This window comes from Narcine bancroftii, chromosome 7 (genome assembly GCF_036971445.1).
Source record: "Narcine bancroftii isolate sNarBan1 chromosome 7, sNarBan1.hap1, whole genome shotgun sequence".
In the NCBI taxonomy this organism is placed as follows: Eukaryota; Metazoa; Chordata; class Chondrichthyes; order Torpediniformes; family Narcinidae; genus Narcine; species Narcine bancroftii.
In genome coordinates, this window is record NC_091475.1 from 212,645,922 (window position 1) to 212,663,283 (window position 17,362).

The 17,362-nt window shown below is 39.1% G+C and overlaps 2 protein-coding genes across 2 annotated transcripts in view; one reads left to right on the forward strand and one right to left on the reverse strand.

Annotated features, from left to right (window-relative positions):
- The window catches only part of spcs2 (signal peptidase complex subunit 2), a 30,942-nt gene extending 28,134 nt beyond the window's left edge, over nt 1-2,808 (reverse strand). The window contains exon 1 of the mRNA XM_069892232.1: nt 2,348-2,808. Coding sequence (XP_069748333.1) covers nt 2,348-2,644 — 297 coding nt within the window. The 5' untranslated portion in view covers nt 2,645-2,808. The remainder of the gene's footprint in view (nt 1-2,347) is intronic.
- Nucleotides 2,809-2,950: 142 nt separating this feature from the next.
- Nucleotides 2,951-17,362, forward strand: part of LOC138740096 (X-ray radiation resistance-associated protein 1-like) — a 69,443-nt gene continuing 55,031 nt past the window's right edge. The window contains exon 1 of the mRNA XM_069892512.1: nt 2,951-3,043. The gene's annotated coding sequence lies outside the window, so the exon portion shown is untranslated. The remainder of the gene's footprint in view (nt 3,044-17,362) is intronic.

Consider the following 17,362-nt stretch of genomic DNA (forward strand, 5'->3'; position numbering starts at 1 on the left):
GTTAAGTAATTTAAAAAAAAGAAGAGTGGTGTCTAAAGTTGTGTTCTATTGGTACATTCATATGGGATTTTATATAAGATCTTGATCGTGTATTTTTTTGTGCCAAGAAAACACCCAACAAAAGGGTAAGAACAAATGGTGGGAGAAAGGTTAATAAATATAGAAATAGAGTGTTCTATGATTATTTAAATGCTTTTATTTTAAATATGTTTTATGTCCATTAGATAGAGGGGACATTTCCCATAGTAGAGAGAAGAAAATGAGGAGGCAAAAAAAAAAATCGGTAGAACTGGAGGAACATGAGGAATGTCTTCTTTCCATCCAAAGGGTAATGGGAGTCCAAGACTTTCTGCCTGAACAGGTGGTGCATGCAGAACACCTCCCACATTATAAAAAAATTAACTGTATGAACAGTTAGATTTATTATAATACTTGGCAGCAGGTGATGCAGAATGATGCTGATGTGAACAGCTCCTTGGCACGGTTATGAAGGGCCAAAGTGTATCCCTATTGTGCTATCCATTTATATTGCTGTTTTTCACAATTGCACAATACTCCATGTACAATACTCGAAAGATTACTGTTCTGAATGAGAATACTGGACTTTTTTTCAATTACCTAGCTGTAATCTTAAAATCAGCTCCTTATTTAAGAAAGGGTGTGCTGGTATTGGAAAGGGTTCAGAAAAGATTAACAAGAATGATTCTTGGAATGAAATGACTAGAATATGAGGAACATTTTGATGACTTTTGGACTGTACTCTTTGGAATTCAGAAGAATTAAGGGGGTCCTCATTGAAGCATTTTGTATGTTAAATGACAGGACAGAGTAGATATGGCAAAGTTGTTTCCCATGGTAGGGGAGCCTAGGACTGAGGGCACAACTTCAGGATCGAAAGGTGTCCATTTAAAACAGAGATGTGTAGGAATTTCTCTAGCTTCTGCAATTTGCTGCCACGGGTGGCTATGGAGGCCAGGCCATTGGGTGTATTTAAGGCAGAAAATTATAGGTATCTGAATAGAGAGGGTATCAAAGGTTATGGGGAGGCAGCATGGAGTGGGGTTGAGTGGGAGAATGGATCAACTCATGATGGAATGGTGGACAGACTTGATAGGCCGATTGGCCTACTTCTGCTATGTCTTACAGTCTAACTGGAACCATGTAATTGAGTGAAACCAGAAAAAGACTGCAGATTTTCATTGTAATAAATTGTATGCAGATGATACAAAAATAGGGGGAAAGGTAGATAGTGAGAAACGTTTTCTTGGATTATAGAAGGATTTGGCTTGTTTGGAAGAATAGGCTGAAAGATGGCAGATGGAATTTAATGTAGACAAGTGCGAGGTGCTGCATTTCAGTAAAAATAACCTGAATAGGGCATATGCAGTTAAGGGGAGGGCATTGCAGTATGCAGAGGAACAGAGGGACCTGGGGGTTATGGTACAGAGTTCATTGAAGGTGGATTCCCATGTAGACAGGATGGTTAAGAAGGCATAAGGTATGCTGGCCTTCATAAAACATAGTATAAAATATAGGAGCTGGGAAGTGATGTTGTGGCTGTTTAAGGCATTGGTGAGGCCAGGTTTGGAGTACTGTGCTCAGTTCTGGTCTCCAAATTATAGAAAGGATATAGATAAGGTGGAGAGGGTGCAGAGAAGATTTACAAGGATATTGCCTGGCTTACAGCATCTGGATTACAGGGAGAGATTAAGGAGACTGGGACTTTATTCATTGGAACGTAGACACCTGAGAGAGGATTTGATAGAGGTATTTAAAATTATGAAAGGAATAGATTGACTTGATGTAAATAGTCTCTTTCCCCTGAGAGCAGGTGAGGTTGGAACAAGAGGGCATGAATTAAGGGTAAGGGGGCAAAACTTTAGGAGAAATATTAGAGGATATTTTTCACTCAGTGAGTGGTGGCAGAATGGAATGGTCTTCCAAAAGAGATAGTTGCGGCAGGGTCCCTTCTGTCATTTAAGAGAAGGATGGATGAGAGGGGGTTGGAGGGTTATGGGCGGAGAGTGGGAGGGGGGAGTTAGTGGAGTTGTTCAAGTGAACCAGCGTGGACTCGAAGGGCCGACATGGCCTGTTTCTGCGCTGTAAATGGTTATATGGTAAATATTACAGATAGAAAGGATTATATGACTTCTTCAGCATCTGATAATATTCCTGCACAATATTTCAAACCCCTCTTGTGTGTACTGGATAAAAATTGAATGGATTGTAATTGTAAAGACATTTAATATGGGTCACGATGCTGCATTCACCTTGTGTAACCAGGCAGCCTAATAATGTAATGGTCATCCTTTTAATACTTTTTCTTTTTTAAACAAATACTCATTACCTTGTAGAGAATTACATCAATCTTTTTGCCCAATCCAGTAATTGTATCCAGCAATATTTGAATGAAATCCTTCTTTCTGTAGATTGGGTTCTGTTTCTCAGATTTCTTGCAATGATATAGGGCTCCCAAATGCTTTGTGATATCTTTCTCCCCTTGTCTGGCACAGCTCAGATAGACCTCGCACACTGTGCAATAAAAGTTCTGAATGCACTCTGGAACAGGTTGTATACAAGGGTATTTGATGGCCCATTCATTCTTAAATTCATGGCAGATCTTTTTCTTCCCTCGTTGCCTCATCCCCTTGTAACGATTCTCAGAAATGTGATGTCCGATTGAGGAGGGGCAGGAGTTCAAATATCAGACGTAGGAATTTCTCTTGCCTTGCATACCAAGACTGTAAATCTTGGGCTTTTGAAATTGTTGTCCTGATTCAATCAGGAAATAATATCTCCAGGCAGTATTCAGCCTAACATGGACAGAAAGCCCTTAGTAACACAGACATCACAATAAACACTGTGACAGAGCAAACGTGAATCTTACCTTGTGGCAGTTACCTTTTTCATCAGGTTGACCCTTTGGTCTCTTTTGCAAACAATATCCTGTTACTTCCCTTCATCATTAGGACTGCTCTGCTTTGCATGGAAGACCATTATGAGTGTCCGTCATTTGAGGATCATCCATGAAACTAATAGTACAGTGAGCAGACAGCACAGTCTATTGTAGCTTCTAGTTTCTATGCTCAGACTATAAGATATAGGAGCAGAAGTAGGCAGTTTGGACTGTCTAATCTGCTCCACCATTCCATCATGAGTTGATCCTTTCTTCCACTCATCTCCACTTCCCTGCCTTCTCCCCATAACCTTTGATACCCTGACTATTCAGAACCGTATCAAACTCTGCCTTAAATAATTTACCCTTTACAGGTGCCCGTGGTAGAAAATTCCAGAGATTCACCACTCTCTGGCTAAAGAAATTCCTCTGCATCTCTGTTTTAAATGGCCCTTCATTCCTGAAGTTGTGCCCTCTTGTCCTAGACTCTCCTACGATGGGAAACAACTTTGCCATATCTACTCTGACCAGGCCTTTCAAAATTTGAAAAGCTTCGATGAGGTCCCCCTCATTCTTCTGAACTCCAAGAACAGTCCAAGAGCCGTCAAACATTCCTCATCTGTTAATCCCTTCATTCCAGGAAGAATTCTTGTAAATTTTCTCTGTACCCTCTCCAATACCAGCACATCCTTTCTGAAATAAGGAGCCCAAAACTGTACCTCGTTTTGAAGTGAGTTATAAAAAAACAAAACTTGTTATACAAAAGAGGTAATGTATTTTTTCTATAAAGTTTACCTGTTTTTCCATTGACAGGACTGGTTCTCTTACTGTGAATATTGAGCAGAAATCAGTTAAATGAACTTATTTGACCTTTATGTAATACCTCTGGTATTAAAAATGCCCATCCAAGTGTTGGGCTTTCAGTTAAGTAAAGTCAAAGAATGTCCTTATTAATCATTTCTCAATGTCATGGTCATCCTTTTGATACTCTTACTTTTTAAAATCATTTTTATTGATTTTTATAAGAAAAGCGAACAAAACTGAAAATATAATATCACGTATGAATATATATATTTAGCTAAAACTTCAAACAGTATCAACTCAGTTCCCCCCTCCATTGTACTGGGTGAAAAAAAACATCAAAAATATTTTATTAAAAAAACCCACCTAATCTACTCTCATTAAAAATAAAGAAAAAACAGCTGAGCAGCTTATCCTGAGGGTTACATATATTTTGTAGTTTTTGGTTCTTACCGTAAATCAAAAAACAAAGCTAAGACCATATCTCATCTGGAAGAGTAAATACATCGAATCACATTAGAAACATTAAAATCATATGAAAATAAGACATGAAAGGTTGCCATTTATCTTCAAATTTCACCCATGAATCAAATACATGATATCTAATTATTTCTAGGCTTAAACAAGACATAATATGAGAAAACCATTGAAACACTGTTGGAGGTCTAGAGTCTTTCCATTTGAATAGAATGGCTCTTCTAGCCAACATGTAGAGAAGGCCACAACCCGTTGAACAGGAACAGGAAAACTCTCAATTACCCCAAAAAGAGCAGTTATTGGATTGGGTTGTAGCTCTACCTGGAGTATAATTGAAAAGCTATTAAAAATGTATTTCCAATAGTTTTATAAGGATGAACAAGACCAAAACACGTGTCAATGTAGCAATTTCAGATTTGCATCTGTCACAAATCGGGTTAATATTAGAAAAAATACTAGCCAATTTATCTTTGAACATGTTCTTCCAAATAAGGAAGAAACTTTTGAGTCATATTATTAAAAAAAAGATTTTGGGATGAAAACTAGAATTGCTTGAAATAAATATAAAAACAGGTAACACCTGTATTATCATTTTAACAGCATTAATACGACCTATTAAAGGAAACCATCTAGAAAAAGACAATCTCATGTACTCAAATAGAGGAGAAAAATTGCATTTATATAAATCTTTAAATCTTTTAGTAATTTTAACGCTTAAGAATGTGAAATTATCTCTAACAATCTTGAGTGTAGATAGGGACCTGCATTTTAATTGGAAAAAGTTCACTTTTATGAAGGTTTAATTTATATCCAGAGAAAGAGCTGAATTAAGAAAATACAGATAACATAACTGGGATAGAACTTTCAGGATCTGAAATATAAGCTAATAAGTCATCTGCATACAAAGAAACCTTATGAGTTACTCCATCTCTGACAATCCTTTGAACCTCATGAGAGTTTGATACTCCCAATGAAAAATGTATCTAGAATTTGAAGATAATGTCATGAAGATGATTCAAAACTAAAACACAAAAATCTATAAACACCATGGTTGAAGTAAAAACACAATGCTGGAGAAAGAAACTCAGCTGGTCAAACAGTGTTCTTTATATAGCAAAGATAAAGATACATAATCAATATTTCAGGCTTGAGCCCTTCATCAAGGTATGGAAAATTGTCGGTAGGCATCCAAACAAAAGAGTGAGGGGGAAGACGTGGTCGCAAAGGTAGGAGGAGAAGGGAGGGAGGAGATAGAAGTGAGAAAGGATGAGAGGAATAGCTAGGTGAATAGGGGAGGAGAGCAGGTTAGCAGAAACTGGAAAAGTTGATGTCGATACCAATTGGCTGGAGTGCCCAGACGGAAAATGAAGTGTTTTTCCTCCAATTTATGGGCAGTCTTGGTGGGTTAGTACATAAGGCCATAGACAGACATGAGTGTGAGAGTGTTTCATAGAACTGAAATGTTTGGCTACTGGGATGTCTCTGTCTCTGTTGCAGACAGAGCAAAGGTGCTCAGTGAAGCGATCTCCCAATCTGTGCCCAGTTTCTCCAATGTAGAGATGGCCACAAAGGGAGCACCGGATCCAGTAAATTAATCCTGTGGATATACAAGTGAAGAGTTGCTCCATTTGAAAGGTCTGTTTGAGACCCCCGGACTGTGGTGAGGGAGGAGGTGTAGGTGCAAGTGTGGCTCCACCTCTGGCCACAGGGGAAGGTTCTGGGGAGGAGGGGGGACAGGATGATTGGTGGGGAGAGATGAGTGCATGAGGAACTACTATATACAGCTTCCCCTCTCCCTCTCTGCCTTTCATAGGGACCACTCCCTCCATAACTACCAGACTCATCTTCCCCTCTCCTTCCCTCTCTGCCTTTCATAGGGACCACTCCCTCCATAACTACCAGACACATCTTCCCTTCTCCTTTCCCTTCCTCCCGTCCATGACTTCCTTGTGCACTCACCCCTCATCGTCATCATGAGTTTTTCCAGCATTTTCTGTTTTGTTTCCAATTTCCAGCATGTGTAGGTGAACATTTTGGGTCCAGTGACCATAATGTCATTAGTTTCAAGTTAATTATGGATATGGATAGTTCTGGTGCTCAAGTTGAGATTCTAAATTGGAGAAAGGCCAGTTTTGTGGAAATGAAAAAGGATCTAGGAAGAATGGATTGGGATAAGGTGATTAGGAAAAGGAGAGATGCAACGAGACCTGGTGATTCTGTGCACCAGTCATTGAAAGTGGGCATGCAAGTACAGCAGACAGTGAGGAAAGTGAATGATATGTTGGCATTCATAGCAAGAGGATTCGAGTACAGGAGCAGAGAGGTTCTACTGCAGCCATATAGGGCCTTGGTGAGACCACAGCTGGAGTATTGTGCACAGTTTTGGTCTCCTTATCTGAGGAAAGACATCCTCGCCATAGAGGGAGTGCAAAGAAGGTTCACTAGATTGATACCAGGAATGGCAGGACTTGCATATGAAGAAAGGCTGGATCGACTAGGCTTATACTCACTGGAATTTAGAAGAATGAAGGGGGAATCTTATAGAAACGTATAAAATTCTTAAGGGATTGGACAGGCTAGATGCAGGAAGGTTATTCCTGATGTTTGGGAAAATTAGAACCAGGGGTCACAGTTTAAGGATAAGGTGGAAGTCTTTTAGGACTGAGATGAGAAAAAAAAAATTCTCTCAGAGAGTGGTGAATCTGTGGAATTCTTTGCCACAGGAAGTAGTTGAAGTTGGTTCTTCATCCATATTTGAGAGGGAGTTAGACGGCCCTTGTGGCTAAGGAGATCAGGTATGGGGAAAAGGCAGGTACTGGGTACTGGCGGTGTAGGCTTGAAGGGTCAAATGGCCTACTCCTACACCTAGTTTCTGTTTCTATGTTTTTTGGAAAGGATAAGTTCAGTCAGTTGAAGGCCTTCAAAGGTGAAATTTTGAGAGTGTAGAGTTTGAATGTTCCACTCAGGATTAAAGACAAAGTTAACAGGCAGAGGGAACCCTGGTTTTCAAGGGATATTGGTGATCTGGTTAAGAGGAAGAGAGGGGTGTATAACAGGTATAGGCAACAAGAAGCAAATGAGAGGTCATTTGATGGTGAGAGTCTAGGAGGTTGCAGATCCTAAGAGCTCCCAGACCTAGACCTGAAAACAGCATTAAAAATTTAAAATCCAAGACAAAAATGGGAAAAAATCCTGTCTGAATACAAGAAGAGAATGAGGAAGCTTCAATCAACAAAAAAAACGAAAATACAGTGAGGAAATGGGCAGCTCGACAAGGATCCAAAGCAAGTGGAGGAACCTCATGTCAGGAGTAATGGCGGTGCCAACCCGAGAGCCATTGAGGACGACAGAACCCCCCCCCCCCCCAACCGCAGCATCAACAGGAGTTCCACAGGGAGAGTGGAGGAATGGTCCCGAGCGGCAATAAAAGCCTTGGAGCGGGTGAATGGGAGCAAGGAGGGACAGCTGCCTCTCCTTCGCAGCTCACAGGTTCACGCACCAAGCAGCGGTCTCCTTGATGGCCGGGGTCCACTGGCAGTGTGTTGAATCGGGGAGCGGGAGGCTCAAGTGGAGCCAGCATGAGCTCAGGAATAGTGAGCTTCAACAAGGATGCGGAGGAGGTCGACCGGGATAGTGATCGCGAGAGCAGTTGAGTCGGAGACGAGGGTCAGCGGGGTGAACGCGATGGTGGAAATGGCGGTGGTCAGGTGTGCGAGGGACCCAGCCTTGAGGCCAGGAGAAGCTGGAAGGCTGGGCTGCAACAGAAAAGAGAGGAGGAAGGCCTGGAGCCCTCCTTAAGACTCTGACCCAAATGGAAAATAGGTTGGAGAAGGTAGTGGACAGAAGGGCCAGAGACATGTCAGAAAAATAAGACAGGTTGGAGGGGACCCTGGTGAATATAACAGGCAGAGTGACAGAGGGGGCAGGGGAGTATAGAATTGCCACAATGAGTAAGAAATTAAAGGTCTCCTTTAAGAAAGAAATGAGGTATTGAGGACTTCACAAAACACTGCAATATTGAAATAGTGGGATTAAAAGAAGATTCCAGGGGGGGATTCTTACAGAGTTCCTAACTAAATGGATCTGCAAAGTACTAGGAAAGGATGTGCTGGGAACCCCCATTAAAATAGAAAGAGCCTTTAGAGCCCCAATCCCTAAGCCAGGACTGGGACAAAGACCCTGGTCGATCCTTATAAAGTTAAATTATTTTCAAGATTCTGAGAAAATATTAGGGGCAACAGCAAAAGGGGAAATTCAGAGGAGAGCTCCCTTGGAGTACAGGGAGTCGAAAGTGTTCTTTTATCCAGATATTAGTGCAGCTCTGCTCAATAAGCAGAAAGACTTTGAACCGGTTAAGCAATCGGAAAAGCAAAAGGGCTATGATTGTGTTCTACGTCATCCCACGACCTTGAAAATTATGCTGCCGGGGGAAAGGAAAGTTTTTACAGAAAAGGAGAAAGCATGTCAGTTTACAAATGCCCGTACTAAATGGAGGACCAAGTGGAAAAGAATAAAAGGGTCAACAAAACTTTTATTTTAAATTATTAAATCTGATAGATTGGGAGGACTTGGATTTCTGTTTCATATAAAGAATGGGCTTTTGGCTGTTTTCTGATTTATAAAAAAAACCAATGATAAAAGATGTTATATGTAAGGGTCTGGGGGGTTCTGGGACTGGACGGGTGGAAGGTGCTGAGGGTGAGAATGAAGAGTCACGGTGACCGCATGGTAAGGGGTTTGTGTTTCCTTTTATCATTTGGAGGGGTATAGTTGTGAGTGGGTATGTATGTTGTGGTATTGTGGGCAAATGGATTTGTGGCATCCTCTTTTTTCCCTCACGACCTGTTGCGGCTTGGATGGAGTGGAGCAATGGGCAGGTGGTAAGAGATTGGGTCTGCTGGTATGTGGCGATAGAGATGGAGGGAAATCATTTAGGGAGGAAGCCCTGGTGTAATGGCTAAAAGTGTAAAGTGTGCTACTTTCAATGTTAACGGCTTAAACTGAACGGTGAAATAACCATATAACCATATAACCACTTACAGCACAGAACAGGCCAGTTCGGCCCTACTAGTCCATGCCGTAGCAAATCCCCACCCTCCTAGTCCCACTGACCAGCGCCCAGTCCATACCCCTCTAGTCCCCTCCTATCCATGTAACGGTCCAATCTTTCCTTAAATGTAACCAATGATCCCGCCTCGACCACGTCTGCCGGAAGCTCATTCCACATCCCTCTGCGTCAAGAAATTTCCCCTCATGTTCCCCTTATAATTTTCCCCTTCAATCTTAAACCATGTCCTCTAGTTTGAATCTCCCCCTTTCTTAATTGAAAAAGCCTATCCACATTTACTCTGTCTGTCCCTTTTAAAATCTTAATCACCTCTATCAAGTCCCCTCTCAATCTTCTACGCTCCAGAGAAAAAAGCCCCAGTCCGCACCACCTTTCCCTGGAACTCAGACCCTGAAATCCTGTCAAAATGACAAAGAGTCTTGCCACACATTAAAAAGATGGGGATAGATCTGACCTTCTTTCAAGTGGCACATTTAACTGAGCGGGAGCATCAGAATTTAAAAAGGAGATGGGTGGGTCAGGTCATATCCTCCTTGTTTGGCTCAAAGGCAAATTCTAGTGGGCAGGAGGTTCCAAGAGCAGATGCAGAGGGTGATTACAAACAAAACAGGAAGATTCGTGATGATGTACTGTCAGATATATTCAGAGTCCTGAACCCTAGTGAATGTCTCCTCCCCCAATTATGATGATGGAAAATTTATACAGGACATTTCCTTATGATTGGCAGAGGCAAATGAAAATATGGGGGGGACCTTAACCCATGTCTGGATAAATCCACAAAACTATTAAATAGGACTAGAGTGACAAAAGCCACCCTTGACTGCATGAGAGAGCTGAATTTGATAGATGTGTGGCGGAAAAAGCATCTAAGAGAGAGAGGGATTACTTGTTTTACTCAAAGCAACGTGATTCCTACTCTAGAATAGACTTTTTTCTGGTTTCAGCCCATATAGAGGGTAAGATCATGGAAGCTGAGTACGGGGCAAGGCTTCTCTCAGACCACTCCTCCCTGGTTTTGACTATAGAAATGCCAGATAAAGCAGGACACAGCATACAGGTGGCTTCTTAACACTGTTGTTGAAAAAGCTGGAGTTTTGTAGTTTCATAAGAGCCGAAATAGCTCTGTTTTGTGATACCAACTGCCCCTCAATTACAGATAAATTCCTTTTGTGGGATACCTTTAAGGGATACTTGAGGGGCCAGATAATTTGGTACACAAAGATGGTCAAGAAAAATTATATGAGGGAGGTGGAGGAATTGGAAAAAGACATTACCCAATTAGAGAATGATTTTCAGAAATCAGGCTTAAAGGACCACTATAGAGCTCTTACAAACAAGAAATTGAAGTACAATATTCTTCAGACATATAGTATGGAGAGGGCCCTTACGAGGTTAAGGCAAAAGTATTACGAGTTGGAGGAAAGAGCCCACTAGGTCCTCACCTGGCAGTTAAGGGCAGAACAAGCCTCTAGAACAATCAATGCAATACAAACAGGTTCCAGATCTCGTATAAACCAAAGGAAATTAATGAGACCTTCAGAAAATTTTATGAAGGACTGTATAAATCTGAATTGACTGGGAATTCTAATTGAGTGGATGAGTTTCTGGCCAGATTAGATCTCCCAAACTTAAACCTGGAGGAGCAGGAGTGACTAGACATTCCTCTTACAGAGGAAGAGCTGTGGAAAGCATTGCATGTGCTACAAGCTGGCAAGTCTCCGGGGGAGGACGGATTCCTACCTGAGTTCTTTTGAGAATTTAAGGATTTGCTAATGCCTCTGTATATGGAGGTGAAGGACCAAGCAAAGGAAGCATGGACCCTCCCAGAATCTTTCACAACAGTGATTGTTTTTTTTTAAATTTTTTATTTTTCACACTATAAACCATATTGACCAAGATACATACAGACATTTTTCTTCTTAAATTTATAGTGTCATTTTCTCCCCCTTTTCCCCCCTCCCTTCCCTCCCTCCTTCACTCCCTTTCCCATTTATTTAAAGCTCAAACTATAAGATACATTAAACCCGTTAAACAATGTTGTCACTTAATAAAAATAAACAAGAAATTTTACGGAGTCAGTTCTTTTCATTATCTTCTCCTTCTGTCATTTTAGGTGGTGGAAGTCCATGGTAGGATTTCTCTATTGTGTTTCATGTATGGCTCCCATATTTGTTCAAATATTGTAATGTTATTTCTTAAATTATATGTTATTTTTTCTAATGGAATACATTTATTCATTTCTATATACCATTGTTGTATTCTCAAGTTATCTTCTAATTTCCAGGTTGACATAATACATTTTTTTGCTACAGCTAGGGCTATCATAACAAATCATTTTTGTGCTCCATCCAAATCAAGTCCAAATTCTTTGTTTCTTATATTACTTAGGAGGAAGATCTCTGGGTTTTTTGGTATATTGCTTTTTGTGATTTTATTTAATATCTGGTTTAGATCTTCCCAAAATGTTTTCACTTTCTCACATGTCCAAATTGCATGAATTGTTGTTCACATTTCCTTTTTACAGCGAAAACATCTGTCTGATACTGTTGGGTCCCATTTATTTAACTTTTGAGGTGTAATGTATAGCCTGTGTATCCAGTTATATTGTATCATACGTAACCTCGTGTTTATTGTATTTCTCATAGTTCCTGAGCATAGCTTCTCCCATGTTTCATTCTTTATCTTTATGTTTAGATCTTGTTCCCATCTTTGTTTAGTTTTACCATTTGTTTCCTCGTTCTCCTTTTCTTGCAGTTTGATGTACATGTTTGTTACAAATTTTTTGATTATCATTGTGTCTGTAATCACATATTCAAAATTGCTTCCTTCTGGTAACCTCAGGCTGTTTCCCAATTTGTCCTTCAAGTAGGTTTTCAGTTGGTAGTATGCAAACATTGTATCATGAGTTATATTATATTTATCCTTCATTTATTCAAAGGATAATAATTTATTTCCCGAAAAACAATTTTCTATTCTTTTGATCCCTTTTCTCTCCCATTCTCTAAAGGAAAGGTTATCTATTGTAAAAGGAATTAGCTGATTTTGCGTCAGTATTAGTTTTGGTAATTGGTAATTTGTTTTATTCCTTTCTACATGAATCTTCTTCCAAATGTTGAGCAGATGATGCAATACCGGTGAATTCCTACGTTGTACCAATTTTTCATCCCATTTATATAGTATATGTTCAGGTATCTTCTCCCCTATTTTATCTAGTTCTAATCTGGTCCAATCTGGTTTTTCCCTTGTTTGATAAAAATCTGATAGGTATCTTAATTGTGCGGCTCTATAATAATTTTGAAAGTTTGGTAGTTGTAAGCCTCCTTGTTTATACCATTCTGTTAATTTATCTAGTGCTATCCTCGGTTTCCCCCCTTTCCATAAAAAGTTCCTTATTATTTTCTTTAACTCCTTGAAGAATTTTTCTATTAGGCGTATTGGTAATGACTGAAATAGGTATTGTATCCTTGGGAAAATGTTCATTTTAATACAGTTTATCCTTCCTATCAGTGTTAGTGGTAAGTCTTTCCAATGCTCTAAGTCGTCTTGTAATTTTTTCATTAATGAATGGTAATTGAGTTTATATAGATGGCCGAGGTTTTTATTTATTTGTATAGCTAGGTATCGCATTGCTTGCGTTTGCCATCTAAATGGCGGTTCTTTCTTAAACTTTGAGAAATCCGCATTATTCATTGGCATTGCTTCACTTTTATTTGCGTTGATCTTGTACCCCGACACTTCTCCATATTCCTTCAATTTCCTATGTAATTCTTTTATTGATATTTCTGGTTCTGTTAAGTATATTATAACATCATCTGCAAATAGACTGATTTTATATTCCTTCTCTTTTATTTTTATCCCTTTTATTTTATTTTCTGTTCTTATCAGTTCTGCTAGTGGTTCTATAGCTAACGCGAACAGCGAGAGAGATAGTGGACATCCCTGTCTTGTTGATGTGCTTAATTAAATTGTTTTGATATATATCCAATTACTGTCACTTTTGCCAATGGCCCCTTATATAATGCTTTAATCCAATTAATATATTTCTCTGGTAAGCTGAATTTTTGTAGTACTTTGAATAAATAATTCCATTCTACTCTGTCAAAGGCCTTCTCTGCGTCTAAAGCAACCGCTACTGTTGGAGTTTTATTTCCTTCTACTGCATGAATTAAGTTAATAAATTTACAGATATTGTCTGTTGTTCGTCTTTTTTAAATAAATCCAGTTTGGTCTAGATTTACTATTTTTGGTACATAGTCGGCTAATCTGTTTGCTAATAGTTTAGCTATTATCTTATAATCTGTATTAAGTAAAGATATTGGTCTATATGACGCTGGTGCAAGTGGATCTTTCCCTGTCTTTGGTATTACTGTAATTATTGCTATTTTGCATGAATCTGGTATGCTTTGTGCTTTATCAATCTGGTTGATTACTTCCAGAAGGGGAGGAATTAATAAGTCTTTAAATGTTTTATAGAATTCTATTGGGATTCCATCCTATCCTGGTGTTTTATTGTTCGGTAGTTTTTTTATTATCTCCTGTAATTCTTCTATTTCAAATGGTTTTATTAATTTATTTTGTTTGTCTGTTTGTAATTTCGGTAGTCAATTCTAGTTAGAAATTCATCTATTTTGTCTTCTTTCCCTTCGTTTTCAGTTTGATATAGTTGCTCGTAGAATTCCCTGAAGTTTTCATTGATCTCCGTTGGATTATATGTAATTTGCTTGTCCTTTTTCCTCAATGCCAATACCATTCTTTTAGTTTGTTCTGTCTTAAGCTGCCATGCTAGAATTTTGTGCTTTTTTTCTCCTAGTTCATAATATATCTGTTTTGTCTTCATTATGTTCTTCTCCACCTTATATGTTTGTAGTGTTTCATATTTAATTTTTTTATCTGCCAATTCTCTTCTTTTAGTTGTATCTTCCTTTATTGCTAATTCTTTTTCTATATTTACTATTTCCCTTTCCAACTGTTCTGTTTCCCGATTGTAGTCCTTCTTCATCTTAGTTACATAACATATTATTTGCCCTCTGATGAATGCTTTCATTGTGTCCCATAGTATAAACTTATCATACTTTGTTTATCTTTCCTTTCCATTTCCTCATCACCACCTTCCCTTCTTATCCATTTCTGCTTTCTTTTTTTGAACACATTATAAGACAACATTTCTAAAACATAAAATATTTCCACTATTCTCATATCTAAAATTCCTTTAACTCCAATAGTCCCTCCCCTTCCTGAGTTGCCCTTTGTCCCTTGTCAGGCAACCACATCTCCCCTCTCCATTTGGATTTGCGAATTCACTCGCAAGCATCAACTGATTTCGCAGTGACTGTAAATCTTCCCCACTCAGCCCCCCCCCCAGAAAAGATTTTAATTTTCATATATAACAAAGGTCATTCTCTTAATTCCCTCCTTACTTCCTTTCTTCCCTTTCTTTCCCTTCTTAGTTCTTACCTATACTCCATTTTTATATATATACATACACACATATACATATATATATATACCTACATACACATATACATATAGTTTGTTGTCATTTTTGTTCTGGTTACATCTCTTCATCTCTCTGTCTGTTTTGTAGTTGTTCTGCAAATTTTCGTGCTTCTTCCGGATCCGAGAATAGTCTGTTTTGCTGCCCTGGAATAACTATTTTAAGTACTGCTGGGTATTGTAACATAAATTTATAACCTTTTTTCCATAGGGTCGTTTTTGCTGCATTAAACTCCTTCCTCTTATTCAGGAGTTCAAAACTTATATCTGGTTAGAAAAAAATTTTTTGACCCTCGTATTCCAGCGGTTTTTTGTCTTCTCTTATTTTCTTCATTGCCTTCTCCAATATATTTTCTCTTGTTGTATATCTTAGGAATTTTACTAGAATGGATCTTGGTTTTTGTTGTGATTGTGGTTTAGGGGCTAATGTTTTGTGTGCCCTTTCTATTTCCATTTCTTCCTGTAATTCTGGTCTTCCTAGGACCCTGGGGATCCATTCTTTTATAAATTCTTTCATATTTTTGCCACCTTCATCTTCCTTAAGGCCCACTATCTTTATATTGTTTCTTCTATTATAATTTTCCATTATATCTATCTTCTGAGCTAACAGCTCTTGTGTCTCTAACTTTTTTATCAGATTCTTCTAATTTCTTTTTTAAGTCCTCTACTTCCATTTCTATGGCTGTTTCTCGTTCTTCCACCTTGTCCACTCTTTTTCCTATATCTGACATGATCATCTCTAATCTATTCACTTTTTCTTCTGTACTTTTTATTCTTCTTTTTATTTCACTGAATTCTTGTGACTGCCAATCTCTTACTGTTTCCATATATTCTTTAAAAAAAATATATCCATGTACTTGCCCTTCCCTTCATCTTCCATTTCTCTGTGTTCTTCCTCCTCTTCTTCTGAGTCCACTCCAGGATCTGTGTCCTTTACCTCTGTCTCTTCTGGTTTTCTTGTTGGGTTGTTTGTTTTATTTTGTTGGGTATTTTTGGTCTTCTTATTTTTATTAGAAGTGTCTTGATGTTGGTCTTCTTCTTCTGGGTTGGTCATCTGTAATTTAAAGAGGGGATCAAATACCTAGGTGTTAATATTGATGGCAACTTGAACAATTTATACAAGTTCAATTATGCCCCCTTGCTGGAGAGAGTCAAAGAGTATTTAAATAGATGGATGTCCCTGCCCATAACATTAATGGCCAGGATTAACTGCATCAAAATGAATGTGTTTCCTAGATTCCAGTATCTTTTCCAGATATTGCCTGTGCCATTACCCCGGGGTTTCTTCAAACAGCTGCTACACAAGGTCAGAATGTTTCTCTGGAATGGTAAGGTGGCAAGGGTCTCTATGGAAAAATTAATATGGGACAACAGTCTAGGCGGATTGAGGATGCCAGACTTTAAAAAAAAAAATTATTGGGCAGCCTAGTCAAGATACATCGCCTCTCTCTTCCAGGGAGGACGTGCACCATCCTGGGCACAAATTGATCTGCACCTGGTGGGTGAGAGGATGGCAGATGACTTTATTTGTAAATAGGATGCTAAATTGGTGTCAGAAAAGAAGGGCAGCCCATATTAAAACAAGTGATTAATATCTGGAACAAAATTAACCAATATTTGAACATCAAAGTGGGACTGTCCCACTTAGCATTGCACTTACCAAAAAGAATAAAGAAAACCAGGCAGGTTTTGTGCAGGAGAGGCAAGCAGCTAATAACATTGGCAAACTGAGTATAATACACCTGGCACAATTTAGAAATGAGAAGGGATTGGCTGTTTCTTTGGATGCAGAGAAGGCTTTTAATAGACTGGAGTGGGAATTTTTATTTAAAGTGCTGAAGAAGGTGGGGTTAGGGCCAAATTGGATTAGGACACTAGACTATGTGCCCTATACTAAACGCCACTGACTTCTAATAAATTAATACCATTAACAGTAGGTAACAAGATCCTGGACACCTGGCACCATAATGGCATCAGGTGCATAGAGGACTGTTATGAGCAGGGGCAATAATGTCATTTGAGCAACTCAAAAATAAATATCATTTGTCAAATCAGACATTCCACTGCTATCTTCAAATAAGATCTTTTTTATGGGACATATTGGGTCCAAGTATGGGAGTGTAAAGAAATTCATTTTTGCAATGTATTTCCTGCTCAAATCAGATGGACCCAAACCAGGCCTCCACAGATCGAGAGAAAAATGGGAGTCGGTCTTGGGTATTGTAATTGATGAGGAATGTTGGTCCGATTCATGCCAGGACAGCATGGCCACGGTCATCAATGCAAGGTACAGGTTGGTGCAGTATAATTTCTTGCACCAGCTGTATCTAATGCTGCAGAAAATAAACAGGTCAAAACCAGAACTCTCGGACTAATGTTTCAGATGGGGACTGGGACATTCGTGCACACAATCTGGTTATGTTCCAAGGTGAGGCCCTTTTGGGAAGAACTAGGCCAAGTCCCAGAGAAAATCATAGGTAAACAATTCCCACAGGAACCAGAGTTGTTCCTGCTGGGAAACATAATGAACATAAGGCTTACAATGAAGCTGTCCAAATTTCAAATCCAATTTGTGTTAATCACATTGGCAGTGGCCAGGAAGTGCATTGCAGCGACTTGGAAGTCCC